General features: G+C 39.6%; 2 protein-coding genes across 3 annotated transcripts; one reads left to right on the top strand and one right to left on the bottom strand.

Annotated features, from left to right (window-relative positions):
• The first annotated feature begins 146 nt into the window (after positions 1-146).
• LOC117991925 (minor histocompatibility antigen H13) lies at positions 147-8,803 on the top strand. The gene is made up of 6 exons (XM_034979563.2): positions 147-425; positions 2,274-2,455; positions 3,723-3,897; positions 4,976-5,159; positions 5,712-6,021; positions 6,580-8,803. The coding sequence occupies exons 1-6, from the start codon at positions 234-236 to the stop codon at positions 6,644-6,646; spliced, it is 1,110 nt and encodes a 369-aa protein (XP_034835454.1). The 5' UTR covers positions 147-233; the 3' UTR covers positions 6,647-8,803.
• On the bottom strand, positions 5,046-15,684 carry Rtca (RNA 3'-terminal phosphate cyclase). Of its 2 annotated transcripts, none has more exons than XM_069505615.1 (9): positions 15,452-15,684; positions 15,256-15,373; positions 14,569-14,695; positions 13,882-14,067; positions 13,378-13,516; positions 12,062-12,171; positions 11,615-11,762; positions 11,237-11,347; positions 5,046-5,175 (listed from the first exon to the last, which is right to left on the bottom strand). In XM_069505615.1, exons 1-9 carry the CDS (start codon positions 15,491-15,493, stop codon positions 5,170-5,172), a joined length of 987 nt encoding a protein of 328 aa, XP_069361716.1. In that variant the 5' UTR covers positions 15,494-15,684; the 3' UTR covers positions 5,046-5,169. The 2 variants fall into 2 exon arrangements, with proteins under 2 accessions (XP_069361716.1, XP_034835457.1); XM_034979566.2 differs by lacking the exon at positions 5,046-5,175 and adding an exon at positions 9,549-9,928 and having other exon boundaries at positions 15,452-15,683.
• Between the last annotated feature and the right edge of the window lie 526 nt (positions 15,685-16,210).

Genomic DNA, 16,210 nt, shown 5'->3' with positions numbered 1-16,210 from the left:
TCGTGAATGTGGTACAAAACTGCAAGAACAACATAAAGATCAAGATGTATTTAGCCGTATTTATGATTTGTAATCTGTATTTGTAAGGTGCCACCTTTCAGAAATAAAGTGTACACTTGTCATTTTCTTGTCAAAAGTAACCCTAATATAATCCTACTCTATGAAACTAACTCTGTTGGGGGAAGAACGTAGTCCATTTGTGAATAAAAGGTCTAAATAATAAAATAGAAAAAATGGCTGAATCTGTAACAGAGCTTCCTATAAACATTGAGGAAAGTGTTCAAGAAGTTGTACAAAATGTAACTGGCAAAGCCCCGTCGAGTATTGAGGGAGTCGCAATCGCGTACTTAAGTTTAGTAATAATGGCAATTTTACCCATATTTTTTGGTTCTTTCCGCTCTGTAAAATACTTAAAAGAGCAAAAGGTGAGTTTAACATTTAGTTTTCCATACATTTATCACACTTTATCGTATTTTAGCGCGACCAGAACGTCCAATAGGAACAGCGCACGTATTGTCATCGTGGCACTACGTTTTATACATTTCGATAATTTTTCAAGCCTTTTCTTATGTTATTGCAATTTCCAACACTTGAGCTATCTTAACTTGAAGCTAGGCAATCTTCTAATTCAGTACCGGCTTAATAATGTAATGACTTTCAAGTAACTTACCTGAATGCTTTCAGGCTTGGATAATTATTACCTTTATAATATGGTTAATTCTAATTTTTGTACTAGTTTTTATAGTTTTCAATAAAAATATATTGTTTTGCCACTTTAAAAAAAAATATAAATTCAAAAGTAAAATTTATTGATTTCTAATTTCTATTTAAAAGAAAAAGTAATTAGAGATAAATTAAGCCAATGATGCATGAAAGGAAACCCGTTTAGTCTTATCACCTTATCAGGTTTTGGTACAAAAACACAAACCTATTTATAAGTAATTCATTCATCATCATCATCATCATCAGCCTGTGGACATCCACTGTTGGACATAGGCCATCCATAAAGAGCGCCACCACACCCGGCCCTCAGCCTGCCTCATTAAGCCACTTCCCGCCAGCCTCTTTATATCGTCGGTCCATCGTGCTGGAGGGCGTCCCACACTATGCTTGCTTAAACGCGATCTCCACTCAAGGACTTTCTGGCTCCAACGGCCATCGCCTCTACAACAGGCATGACCTGCCCACTGCCACTTCAACTTGCTAATAGTTTGGGCTATGTCAGTGACCTTGGTTCTCCTGCGGATCTCCTCATTTCGGATCTTCTCCCTCAAGGAAACTCCTAACATAGCCCTCTCCATAGCTCGCTGAGCAACTTTGAATTTGTGGACAAGGCCGTATAAATAATTAGCATGTAGTATTTAATTCCAAATTGTAAGAAAATTCAGACTAGAAATAGATGCGTTTTTCATATTATAAAAGATATAAAATTGTGTAAATGATTATTTTAAAAGTTTGACGAAATTACAAAATATAAGGAAATAAAAAAAAACCAGTAGCTTCGCCAGGCTTGCCGGCAGAGCATATTGAACTTTATCTCTGCTAAAGTTAATATTATAACAAACAAAATAGTCTGTTATAAAACTCACAAAATGATTTTCTTATTGCAAGACAGGTTGCGCTTGATGACAATCATGCTTAACGAAAAGCACTAATTAGGTTTAGGTTGGAGCCTACTTGTCTAGAAGATGCCTATTCACTCTTATCTTGAAAATATATATGGATTCGGGAAAAGACAAAAATTCAAATTTCTTAAAAATATCTTTGATTTCATTTTAACCAATGTTGCTCTTATGCTATGTAAAATGAACTCTCTCTCTCTCTCTCTCTCTACAAATTCACACTCCCAACTCACTACCACTAAAGAAATACACATCAGTTTGTTTTTAGAGTTCTGTACCTCAAAAGGAAAAAAGGAACCCTTGTAGGATCTCTTCGTTGTATGTCTATTAAGAAAACCTACCCCGTTGACCTAGAATTATGAATTATGAAATTTAGCAGGTAGGTAGGTCTTATGGCACAAGTAAAGAAAAAAAATCCAAAAATCATGAATTTGTAGTTACATAAAAAAAATTACAAGTGTTTTTGAACAAATAATTAGTATTTTCAATTTACAGAGTACGGAACCCTCTATCAAGTCTGACTCACTTTGCCAGTTTTTTATTTGATGGCATCTTACTTAGTAACATGTTAGAAAAGATGTGTTGCTTCAACTAGAGACTATACCAATATTCCTTGAGCATAAGATTAAAAAGTTGGATTACTTGTTTCAGGAATCAGGGGAAAAACATGAGACTATGACAAACAAAGATGCACTAATGTTTCCACTGTTTGCGTCGTGTGCGCTCTTCGCCTTCTACATATTCTTCCAGTTCTTCTCCAAAGAGTACATCAATCTACTTCTCACTGGTTACTTCTTCTTCCTTGGAGTATTGGCCTTGAGCCATCTACTTAGGTAAATATATATTTATTTTATTTAAAAGGAAACTAACAGCTAATTAGGTAAATAACTACTATTTTGTAAGTCAAGTGTTCTTTGTACCCAATTAAATAGGTACATAAAAATAAAGATTAAAATTATTATACTTTTTTCTTCTATGAAAATAGTTTTTACAAATGATTGTCTGAAGGACATGTACAACATCCTATTTAGTAGCTTATTATGTATGCAATGATTTCTTTTGCATTTAAGTAATTTAATATTTTTTGTAGGATATTTAATAGCATTTGTTGTTACTACATCTTTAACTTAGTGTTAAGGTCATTTGAAGTCCAACTTTTTTTACTCAAAAATAAGTTACAAACCTGAAGATCCTAAAGCCCATTCATTAAACTGCTGTAGAAACCCATTAATCCAAGTTTGGCATAGAAGCATCGATGGCCTAGTGGCCTTGAAACTGACCTCCTATTCCATCGAGGGTTTACCCCGAGATTGCTCCTCACTTTTCAGAATTAAGTATGTATATGAGTTTTAAGAAATTAAATTAATATTACTTGCTTTAACAATGAAGGAAAACATCGTGAGGAAAGTTGCATGCCTGAGAGTTTTCCATAATGCTCTCAAAGTGGTGTGAAGTCTGCCAAATGCACTTGACCAGTGTAATGGACTATGGCCTGAAAACTTCATAATCTGAGAGGAGATCTGTGCTTGTGTTTGATCCTTGGCCTATGACCTGTGTAAACTGCCATGATGAAACTTCAGATCACTGTTACCCAAATGCGGCGAAGTCCAAAAGGAGGGTTATGTGTTTTTAAATAATAAATAAATAAAATAAAAATCTTTTTTATTCATATAAACTTTTACAAGTACTTACGAATAGTCGGATGCATCTACCATTATGTTTGTACCTATATGTATGTCCATTACTATGGCCGCTCATACCTACTCAACGGGTCACCAATTTTAATAAATAGTACGTCATTAGATTCGTGTTGATGGCGCAAGTGTCACTGTTTACATAAAATTCTTTCTCACTGAACAATCTCCTTCCATGCCTTCTCCATAAACGTGACACTGGCGAATCAATCTGTGCCCAGTTGATACACCTAAAAGCCAGTGATTGGGAATTGAATTAAAAAATTTGCATTGTGCTTTTACACTCACATTTGCACTTTAATGTGCATGCCGAAAAAGATGCAGTGCAAACCGCAGTCATGGTTTTTTTGAAAACTTTGTAAATAAATTACTTGTTTTGTGATCAATGTATTATTTGGTTTTTCAGCCCAATTATAGCCCTGATCGTCCCCGCGTCGGTGCCGAACGTCCCGTATCACATTCTGTTCACGCGCGGCGAGCGGGAAGGCCGCTCCGACATCGTCAACTACAAGTTCACGTCGTATGACGTGATCTGCCTCGTCATATCGCTCATATTCGGCGCCTGGTACCTCGTCAAGAAGGTGAGTCTATTGGAAGTACATCAGGCCAAGCTGCAGTCATCATCATCGATATCCTCAAACTGGCTGAGTTTGTTGTGGGCTCTTCTCAGATCTGGGAGCATTTGGAACCCTTGTAGCTTTAGTTTACGTAATTAATTATCACCATTACATTATTATCTTAAAAATCCAACTATTGCCAATCAAAAAGTGTACAATGTTACCCATTTTGAATAAATTGTTTGACTTTAACTGTGACTTCGCCGACTCACTACTAAGACCGGGTATCTTCTCAGAGTGAGAAGGGTTTGGCCATAGTCTATCACGCTGGCCATGTGCGGATTGGCAGACTTCACACACCTTCGAGAAATGTGTGGAGAACTCTCCGGCTTTCCTCATGATGTTTTACTTTACCGGTAAAGCAAGTGACGCGGTTGCAAAGGTGGATGGACGCATTTATTATATAGGTCATCGTCATCATCATCATCGTAAGCCGATACACGTCCACTGTCGTCCACTAAATAAATAAATAAAATAAATAAAATAGCCTTTATTCACTGATACACTAGTTTTACATCCTATATTACTAACTAAACGTATTACTAATTTCTTATTTCCTATTATTTAATTATCCTATCCTACATAATTTATTCTAAAAAATTAGTAACACCAGCAGTTTACAGTTCAGGTTGTCCTCTTTGGACATAGGCCTCCTCTAGACTTCTCCATTTTTTCCTATCTAACGCTAGTCCGCGCCAACCCTTTGGCAGGTCATCCACTAGTGGATGTCGTCCACTAGTGGACGGAAAATATGAAGGAATGAAGATTTCCACACGCGTCGATCTAGCGCCGCCTAAATTTAGCGGCTCCCTATGTACGATACGTTAAATACATATCCCTAGTGAAGGCTTATAATTATGACATGTAACATGTCCCTTGCCGTCATGTTGGCACTATTGCTTTATGTTTATTATTGTGTAGACTGCAATGTTCTAACTACCAACATGACGGCAAGGGACAAGTTATAGTGAACAGTCTGTATGTGCTATCTGATTTCTGTGATACAGACCTGAAGTGATTACTCGTTTTTTTTTCCTCTTAGCACTGGATAGCAAACAACCTGTTCGGCATAGCGTTCGCGATCAACGGAGTAGAGCTATTGCACCTCAACAATGTTGTGACGGGCTGCATTCTTCTCTGCGGCCTGTTCCTCTACGACATCTTCTGGGTCTTCGGCACCAACGTCATGGTCACCGTGGCCAAATCCTTCGAGGTGCCCATCAAATGTAAGTAGATTCACACCTATCAACTGTAAGTGCCTGTATACTCGACTATAACAATAGGAAGAACTTCATATTAACTGTCGTTATGCCTGCGGGCCCTGATCTGACCGTCATACAGTTATCATCACCATCATCAGGTCTCTTGTAGGGACTTCCACACGCCACCATCTTGCGCCGCCTGAATCCAATGGCTCCCTGCGACTCGTCTGTTGTCGTCCGTCCACCTAGTGGGAGGTCTTCCAACGCTGCGTCTTCCGGTGCGAGGTCATTTTAAAAAGAACATTAGCCATGTTAAATGACTAATATTCCCCTTTCCTCTCCAACTAAGCGTAAAGCTTGTGCTAGGAGTAGGTACGACAATAGTGCAACGGGCAGGGTTTGAACCGTCGACCTTTCGGTTTTCAGTCCACTCCTTTACCCGTTGAGCTATTGAGGCTTCTATAGTTTATCAGGATGACTCCCCTTTCCCATCCAACGAAGCGTAAAGCTTGTGCTAGGAGTAGGATGTTCTTTTTTTTTTAAATAGCATTATTGATATGTATTCTTTGTTTGCAGTGGTGTTCCCTCAAGACCTCCTCATCAACGGCCTGAACGCCAGCAACTTCGCCATGCTGGGCCTCGGAGACATCGTCGTGCCTGGACTGTTCATCGCTCTCCTACTCCGCTTCGACAAGAGTCTGAAGCGCGGTTCAGAATTCTACTTCCGCGCGACGTTCTCCGCGTACATCCTGGGTCTCTTGGCCACCATCCTGGTGATGCACGTGTTCAAGCACGCGCAGCCGGCGCTGCTGTACTTGGTACCCGCCTGTCTGGCCACGCCGCTTACTCTTGCGTTGCTGAAGGGAGACATCAACGCCCTATTCAAGTGAGTATACAATATCTTTATATCTTCTGGACTCCTAGTAATCCTTTAATCTTTGTATGATGTGGCATTACAAATATCATTGTCATACTAGCTCTTTGCTTTTTCTGAATTCCTGGTAAGTATAGTTTAGTCATGCGTCCTATTTTCTCTATACGCGCGGTTCAAAGGTCTACTTCAGCTCAAAGAAGTACAAAAAGTACATATTTTATATATATATATATATAAAATAAATTCTTCACTTCTTATTCTAAAAAAAATGACAATAATTTATTATCTACCAATAATAATTAAAATCTCATCAGGATTATCTGTATAGATTTCCTGATGAGTATAAAATATTTGCATGCAAGATATATAGTAGAATATGAAGTTATAATTTATTGTAAACATTCTATGTACTCATATTCAGCAAATAAATTCTATTCTATTCTATGCAGGCAAAAATCTAAGTATAACTATTCAAACCCCACCGTCCCTGGCATACGCATCCCTATTCATATATTCTTTAGTGTTAGGGGAAAGAGGAATGAGTCATGTTTAACTATCTGTTGTCTACAGCTATGAAGACCAGCCAGCCATACTGGAATCCCCGACCGATGCGAGCAAGTCGAAGAAATCCGAGTAAATCCACGCTTCACGCATTCCACGCACAAATCAACGAGTCGTTGTGAACTAGGTACCTTAAGCTCAGCGCACACTGCGGCCGACCGACCCCTTATAAACAAACCCCTGCTAAATCTGAATATATAAAAGGAAAAGATAAATGACTGACTGATTGACTGATCTATCAACGCACAGCTCAAACTACTGGATGAATCGAGCTGAAATGTGGCATGCAGATAGCTATTGTGATTTAGACATCTGCTAAGGATTTTTGAACATTCAACCCCTAAGGGGGTGAAATAGGGGTTTGAAATTTGTCTAGTCCACACGGACATAGTCGCGGGCATAAGCTAGTTAGTAATAAAAAAGCCGTGAGGTGTCGAAACTCAACAGAAGCGAAGCTTCGTGCACTATCTATAAGAAATTGCTTTAGTGATAAGAGACCACCTTTGCACGCTTCTGTATCTTGAACTGTTCCTGTGTATGTGCAATGCAATAGAGATATCAAAATAAATAAATGAGGAAAAATAAGCACTGCCAAGCCAATGAATGTGTTACATCATCACTGCATTGTTCTTTTCTTCGTTTTACTTTTTACGAGTAATTAATCTCTTTACACACTGCCTCAGATCCAAATCCGAGAATTCTCCGAAGTAGCCGTAGTAGTATTTGTATGAGGCGTTGCGCACAATCCGAATTTCATTTTACGGCTTAGGGCCCTATCCCACGCGTCTATTAGAAGCTTCGCTTCGCAAAAACCCAAGTTAAGAATTGAATCAACATCAACATGATAAATGTTATATTAACTTTTACAAAATTCCCGGCTTTCGTCTTGAAAATTACAATTAATAGACGAAATTATTACAGCCCATATCTTAAAAAGTACGGACTGCCATCCACAAAACTTAAAAGTCGGTCACCCATTCAGTTACCGACGTGGTCAACGCTGCTTGACTAGCTTAATCGCCGATAGTTAATTTGTCATGTGGTAATTAAATATTTTACTTAAAATATTTTAATTTTTTCGGTTAGGTCCTGCCCAAGTGTGCGCGAGCCTTTACAAATATTTTTCTATCTACCGTCAATGGTGAGGGACCATTATCTCTGGGGACATACATTACACTATAATAATAGGCGCTAGGCGTTTCCGTGTAGGCCGGGAGCTAGTGAAGTCCAAATGTTACATTTAAAACTTTACAAGTTTGTCTGTTTATACGAGATCCATTACTTATTGTCAATGCGTGCAAAATCTTTGTACCGCATTCAAGCGAGCGAAGCTGTGAGCAAAGTTAGTGAAACTAAAAAATGACTACATAGTAATATAAAAAAATCGTTTGTCTTTCTGCTCGTTATTTATGCGCTTGCGCATCGTTTATTCGATTGAGTTGAAACTTTGTACAGTTGTTGTTGGCACTTGTGTGATGGTTTCTGACTTAGTACCGTCAACGTACGTACACCAATAAGTGGTGCGGATGTCGGCATTCAAACGAATGCCGGGTATTAGCTAGTTATTTTATAAAAAGTGGTACCTACATTGAAAGAATTTTTAGCGACTCTTAGGCAAATGGAGGTGATAATAATTATATTTAGTATGGTGACACTTCCTGTTAGAATCTTCCATTGATTTATTTATTTGGACTTACATAAATGTTTTTAGTAAAAACGTTGTAGTATAACACGCATAATTTCATATGTTCAGAATTGTGATTTGTGTAAATGAATTAAACTTTTTGTACCATAATAATATATTTGTTGGGCTCTGTATAGAATAAGTAACCGTCGTTATTTCATCTCCCGAAAAAATCCCGGATTCATTATGTTTTAAAATTGATTTATTTTTTCCGCTGGAATCCTTGTAATATGAGTGAGAAACGAATCCTACTGAAGTATTTTTAATTATTTTATTACGATACTACAATTTTCCTATGTGTATATTATACAAAATATTGTAGTGTATATTTACATTTTTTATTTTTGACTGAATACGAGCGTTATAAAATTAAGTTTATTTTTTTGTTACAATTGTTTACGATTTTATTTTTTTTTTGTTTTTATTAAACAATAGGTACTGTCAAAAAGTGCGTGCATTTTAAAGAAATCTCTCTGTTAATATTTAATTAATATGTATATTAAAAACATTCAGATAGTAATAAAAGATAATATAATTTCATAAAAAGTTTATTTTAGTTTTATTTTCAGGCATAGTCTGGAAGTTAGGCTAGACTTGAAAATAAATGGTCACATACCTAGTAGGTACTTTTCACGTTTTTAGGGTTCCGTACCTCAAAAGGAAAAACGGAACCCTTATAGGATCACTTTGTTGTCTGTCTGTCTGTCTGTCTGTCTATAATAGGGTACTTCCCGTAGACCTAGAATCATGAAATTTGGCAGGTTGGTAGATCTTATAGCTGACATTTGGGGAAAAATCTGAAAACCGTGAATTTGTGGTTACATGACACAAAAAAAATTAAATTGTGGTCGTGAACTAAAAATTAGTATTTTTAATTTTCGACGTAAGTTAACTATATCAAGTGGGGTATCATATGAAAGGGCTTTACTTGTGCATTCTAAAACAGATTTTTATTTATTTTTAATGCTTCATAGTTCATTATCATAAAATATTATTTTTAATATCACGAATATTCAGAATATAATAAAATATTCTTCGCAACCTGCCGCGACTTCGTCCGCGTTGATTTAGGTTTTTTAGAAATCCGATGGGAACTCTTTAATTTTCCGGGATAAGAAGTAGCCTAATGTCCTTCCCCGGGATGTAAGCTAACTCTGTACCAAATTTCGTCGAAATCGGCTAAACTGTTGGGTTTAGGTTTAATCTTTATGGTAAATTAAACCTGACTATTCATAAGCACTTTTAAAAAGTTTACATGAATAAAAAAACGTTCTATTCTATTCTATTCTAATCGGCTAAGCTAGCAGACAGACAGACACATTTTCGGATCGATACTAATATTATAAATGCGAAAGTGTGTCTGTCTGTCTGCAAGCCTTTCACAGCCCGCAGCCGCACCGATTTTGACGAAATTTGGTACAGAGATAGCTTGGATCCCGGGAAAGAACATAGGCTACTTTTTATTCCGGAAAATGAAAGAGTTGCTATGGGATTTTTAGAAATCTAAATCCACGTGCACGAAGTCGCGGGCATCATCTAGTTTATAATATTAGTATGTAAAAAGTTACAATATAACTTAAAGCACTATTCCTGAGGTATATTTTTGTTAATGAGCCCTAAACCGGTACATCCGATGAAGTTGTGATCTCCCTCAGGTTCTATACTGAACTGAACCTGTAAAGAAAAAAACATTAAGGCCGGTTGCTCTTTAGAAGCGAAGCTTTTACGCATTTATCAGTGAAAGTAATTTTGACTGGACTGGAATGGTCTGGTCTTGTGTAGTCCAGTCTGATCCGGTCCGGTCTGGTCCAGCCCAAAGTCAAAGTCAAAATCCATATCCATACTAATATTATAAATGCGAAAGTGTGCCTGTCTGTCTGTCTGCTAGCTTTTCACGGTCCAACAGTTCAACCGATCTTGATGAAATTTGGTACAGAGATAGCTTATATCCCGGGGAGGGACATAGGCTACTTTTTATTCCGGAAAATCAAAGAGTTTCCACAGGATTTTTAAAAAACCTAAATCCACGCGTACGAAGTCGCGGCCATCATCTAGTAGGTAATAAATTACTCTTTTCGATTGTCAGTTGTTGGATTTGTAAGATATAGTGGTAAAGCTAAGAGCTAAGGTACCCTCATTCCGCACATTGTCTTGATTACGTGACTTTTGAGACCACTAATCACAACAAAACATTCTCGAGACCCTTTCCCCGCCAACATTTTACGATTTTGTTTTCATGCAAAATCTTGTATATGCGTACTCTTGAGGTTGAATACTCTGTGGGTATAGTTAAAGACCTTGAGAGTGATATAGGCTACTTTTTATCCCGGAAAAATTAAAGAGTTCCCACTGGATTTTTCAAAACTTAAATCCACGCGGACAAAGTCGTGGGCTTCAGCTAGTTTTCTATAATCTGATTGGTGGATTCCACACTGCATTCGAGCGCCCTGTGACTTGTGAGACCTCATAGTAATGATTATGAATATGGGCGTAAGGCATAAATGCACTGCTTACCCCAGTTGTAATAGCTCAATGCATATTGATGGAGAGAGCTATGCTTGGAGTTTCTTTACGTGATCAAATCAGAAATGAGGAGATCCGTACGAGAACTAGAGTAACCGACATAGCTCAACGGGTTGCGAAGCTGAAGTGGCAATGGGCAGGGCACATAGTTCGTACAACCGATAGACGTTGGGTTCCTAAGGTGCTAGAATGGCGACCTCGCACCGGAAGACGCAGTGTTGGAAGACCCCCCACTAGGTGGACGGACGACATCAGACGAGTCGCAGGGAGCCGCTGGATCCAGGCGGCGCAAGACCGTGGCGTGTGGAAGTCCCTACAAGAGACCTATGTCCAGCTGTGGACGTCTTTTGGTTGATGATGATGATATTTTTCATTATGACCTGCCAATAAAGAGGGCCTAGCTAACTAATGCCTACCCTGGCTTTAAACCTATGCACGCCACTGGGCGTAAGCCCTTACCTTAGCAATGATTTCTGCGATGTGTATGGCAGTCTTGGTGTGGAGAGTGACGTCACCCGCGCGCACGACCGAGCGGCCCTCCGCTAACGTCATGTACAGTATCAACTGGTCCTGAAACAGATTTACGTCCATTTACATTTTGAAATTTTGAAGCCAAAACTTCTGTAGTACCATTGTGATGAGTGCATCATCATCATCATCATCATCAACCGATAGACGTCCATTGCTGGACATAGGTCTCTTGTAGGACTTCCACACGCCACGGTCTTGCGCCTCCTGAATCCAGCGGCTCCCTGCGACTCGTCTGATAATGAGTGCATGTGATACGAAAAATCGGTCCCCAACGAAGGTTCCGTAGCAGAGAAACATAATGGTTACCTGGGTATGAGGGTCAACGCAGGCGCCGCTGTCCAACGCCCGCCGCAGCTCCTCGCCCGCCTTGCGCCCAACGTCGGTCGCGTCCACTCCGCGCTTGCCCAACGCGTCGCTGCCCAACACGCAACCCGACGATAAAGTGCATGACATGCTGAAATAAAAACGGTAAATAATATGAGTAGGTAGATGCGTTACAGTCCGTTCGTTCGTCTGTCGGTCTGTCAAGAGGTCAAGACCCATATTCTCAGGATCGTGTGGTATCAAATTGAAGTTACTATTAACTAGGTGACACGAAATCTTTAATTTTCCGGGATAAAAAGTAGCCTATATGTTACTCTCCAGGTCTTTAACTATACCCATGCAAAAATCACGTCAATCCGTTCGGGCGCGATTGGAGGACAAACCAACAAACACACTTTCGCATTTATATTACTGGGTAGTGATACTAACATGATGCCATTGCAATTGTGCGGCGCCACCTGGCGGTCCTCTTGATAACAGTGTATCTGTACGTCAGACCCTAGCTCGCGACGTGCGCCTTCCGCCATCAAGTGTGCCAGCTAAAATAACATACGCTGACTTTAATGTATGTAAGCCTGATGCTTGCGCCACACGCTTGCGACGAACAGCAAACGGCAAGCGTGTGGTCGGGTATTTGCGTAGGGTTATTCCCGTTGAGTCACACCTACACATTGCGTGTGTAACAAGTGTTAACTGAATATGCTTGCCAACGCTTTGGAGCGTTCCAATTGGCAAGCAAGCCAATCGAAACGTTCCTAAAGTGTTTTTAATTTATTTTAATTTATAGACTAGCGCTTGGCTGCTATCAGACCTGCCAGGATAAAAACTAGCCTGTCACACTCCGGTGACTCCGGTGGCAAGTAATGATGCAGCCTAAGATGGCTCGTGCTTGCCTAGATGTTTGCGGATGCTTGCTGTTTGTTGTATGCCACAAGCGTGAAGCGCGTCCATGAGATATATAGAGCGTACTTTGACATTGCTCAGACTTGATCATGCCTATTATCAACCGATAGACGTCCACTGCTGGACATATATCTCTTGTAGGGACTTCCACACGCTAGTCTTGCGCCACCTGAATCCAGCGGTTCCCTGCGACTTGTTTGATGTCATTTGTCCACCTAGCTTTCAGACTTTATTTCAAGTTTTAGTTTTTTTTTTTTGAATCTTTATTTTTTTGGGACTTTTGCCAGCCCCATCGTAACCTAAATTACAAACTAAATTTCATAATGGAGTGCAACGGATAGACCCGAAGAGAAAGTTTTAGAGTTGTGGAGATAATTTTATGCCAGACACAAATCTGTCCCGTCTGCGCCGTCCGTCAATGTTGATTGCAATAGCATGCTCCCGCGTTCGACTTGGAGAGACCATGGAGAACACTCAAAATATTATTTCAATCATTTCGTATGTTGCATGTCGCACTAGAGCGGCGCTGCACAGTGCTTCACTGTATACAAACCGTTCACTATAACTCGTTACGTGCCGTCATGTTGGCACCATTGCTTTGTTTGCTATATTCCTTAGAACTTAGGGTTTATTATTGCGTGATTTGCAATGGCGCCAACATACGGTCAGGGGGTCAAGTTATAGTGAACAGTAGAGAACTTTTTGACGTGAAGCGACGCGCCGCCCATCGCCACTGTAATGCGGTCCGGCCTTTAAGTTCGCTCTTTGATCTTACATTACGTGAAATTTGGAAGTGCAGAGGCCGAAATTTGGCCAGGAGGGTTTTAATATTATAATAATACCTTCACAGGCAAGGTTCCAGCTACAAAGCTGGTGCCAGTGACTTCCTTCACAGTGCCTCGCTCCATGAGGTCGATGCTCCTCAGAGATCGTACCGGAATCACTTCTACGCGGACATGGCCTCCGCCTTTTGGAAAATAACTGCAATTTTGGAAAAATAAAAATAGAAATCAGACTATCACGTTATTTCTAAGAAACCCCTTTACCAATATAATAAAGAGTCACCACCCACAGCAATGAGAGAGGGGGTAAAGAGTAAGAGAGAGTGGGAAAAGAGAAAGTGGGGAAAGTATAAAGAAAGAGAGAAAGGAAGAGTGACAGAGAGAGAGAGGAGGGATAGAATGGAATCACAACCCACAGCAATGACAGAGAGGGGGAAGGGGGCAGAAGAGAGATATAGAGGCAGAGCAGGAGGGAGGCAGAGAGGGAGAGGGAAGGGAGGGAAGAATGGGATGGAGAGTGAAGAAGGGAGGCCTTGATTAAAAGGGGTAGAAGCTTGTACTCACCCTCTCTTCAGTATAAACATATTGAAGTCAGCTCCGAAGTGTCTGAGCGCGCGCCTGAACACTCGCTCCATGTAGTCTATCTGTGGCGCCATGTCTGCGTTGGTGCCGCCCTTCAGGTCCAACGTCACCAGGGAGTCCGCGAACAAAGCGCACGGGAGTGCCACTTGCAGTAATAGACTTATTGAGCTGAACAATAACACATTTGGCTACTACTAGTATATAGACAAATTTATTACAATTTATTGAAGAGAAGCTTAGGACTTAGCCACAGAGTAAGGATATAATGATATTACAGACTGAGGTTTACGCTCCCCCAAATTAATACTATAATCATGGTGGACCCATGTCTTATTACTTCAGTTTTAAGGGCCAATCCTGCCAAAGGAAATCTTATTATATTATAGTATTTGCACTTTTATGTAACCTGAACTTTTGGATATATTACTCTGACCTATTTTATAATGACCTTTCTGAGGTCACAAACTCACAAAATTTCTGTGTAGGGCGGCCCTCTAGGTATAATGTTAGTTCAATGATCTAAATGCTTACAAGCATAATTTAAAGTCATAATTTATTGTTCTTAAAACAATTTTATTTATTTTTATTTTTCATGTACCAAAATTGTAGTTAAAGTAATAATAAATTAAGTTACATTGGAAAGAACAATGTTCTGTTTTCAATACTAACCCAGCTGTTTGAGGATCAGCTACATAGTGTCCTCCTCTGATTTTGCCCGGTATGAACTCAATTTCAGTGGAGCCTATACTGGCACCTCTCAACTTGGCCTGGCACATGTCCGCTACAAGTTCAATTCCTGCAAAACAACATTCATATAATACAATTTTACAAGACTCATTTAAAATGAACCTGAGAAATACCCCCAATGGTGGTGCACCCTTGTACAGTATGCGACAGAAAGTAATGTACATCTGTCTTTAGAATGACATTTCGGCTTTGTAGAGCGTTGTCTCTGTCACTCATATATATGACGTTTTGTGAGTCTCAACGACACAGACAATGCTGTACAAATCTGCTATCTCCTTCTAAAAGTCAATGTACATTACTTTCTGCCGCATACTGTACTACACTTATCTCTTATGACAGAGAGAGACAGTTGAAAGACAGATGCATCATGCAATAGAAAGAGAAGTATTTATTAAATTTTAGGCAAGCTGAACTGCAGTTTCTGCAGAGTGAAACTTTGAAAGTGAGTATTCTATCTGCATGCCAGCTTTCAGACAGATTCGTCCAGTCCAGTAGTTTTGAACTGTGCGTTCGTAGATCAATCAGTTAGTCAGCTTTTTCTTTTATTTATTTAGATTTCGAGCACGCTGGGCTGGCGCTTTTATTTTGCTGGTTTGGCTATCTAGGTACCTTTTAAATGTTGTGCGGCTAATCCCGGCTTGCTGCGCCCAGCGCGTATGTTTATCACCCGTACTGGTATACCGAGAATAGCACTAAGCGAGATGGAAATCCGTAGAATTTGACCCCCCTGCAAATGAGATTGGTAATCTTAGTAAAATTAGTTTTTCTAGCTTTAATAAATTCAGAATAATTCAGCTTTACTCACCCCTTCTAACACGCTCCCGTCTATTTCTAACACTTGAGACATCTTATTGTTACTTAATTCTTTATTTTACTTTTAGTGAAGAGTTTATTTATGTATATCTTTGTATAAGTATTAGCGTACATCCGTTTTCTTATATTCATTGATAAAATTCACTTGAATTTCTAAATAGCCGCTCGCATGGCCGGCAATTTTCCTTTTTCTTCTTTTTTTGAGAGCGGCACCACAGCACGACAGCAATGACAGCACCACGACAGCACCGACGAAATAAAAGAATGACAGCAACAGAGCCTCAGAACAAGCTCAGAACAGAGGCACAGACACCATAGACAATCACCACCCTATTATGATTTCTCTACACATTCCAACTTCCAATCCTAGGATTTCCAGATTTGTCTTATGTCTGTGCTGGCCTATGTCGATGTTCCACCCCCAAGTTCCACCCTCTTTCTGAAGTCTGAAGCACGGACCAATAACATATTATAGTTGAACCCATGGTGAAGACACCGAAGTCCTCAGTTGCCTCAGATTAAGAACCGAAGTCACTTTAAAACCATAGATATTAAAGATAACACATAGATAGACAAATAAAAAAGTTTTCTCTATGAGTTTTCTGGTTGGCTAAGTCTATCAAGTCTATGGTCCAAGTGCAGTAGGTAACAGTGTGACCGATCTAACAGGATTCTGCGATTTTAGCAGGATATGGCCCCTATAAAATTATATAGTTTAAGGCTTAGAAGATTTGGTCGCTGGATGGTTAGA

This window comes from Maniola hyperantus, chromosome 20 (assembly GCF_902806685.2).
Source record: "Maniola hyperantus chromosome 20, iAphHyp1.2, whole genome shotgun sequence".
Classification (NCBI taxonomy): Eukaryota; Metazoa; Arthropoda; class Insecta; order Lepidoptera; family Nymphalidae; genus Maniola; species Maniola hyperantus.
Note: the sequence above shows the minus strand (reverse complement) of the source record. Positions and strands in the feature narration are given on the sequence as shown.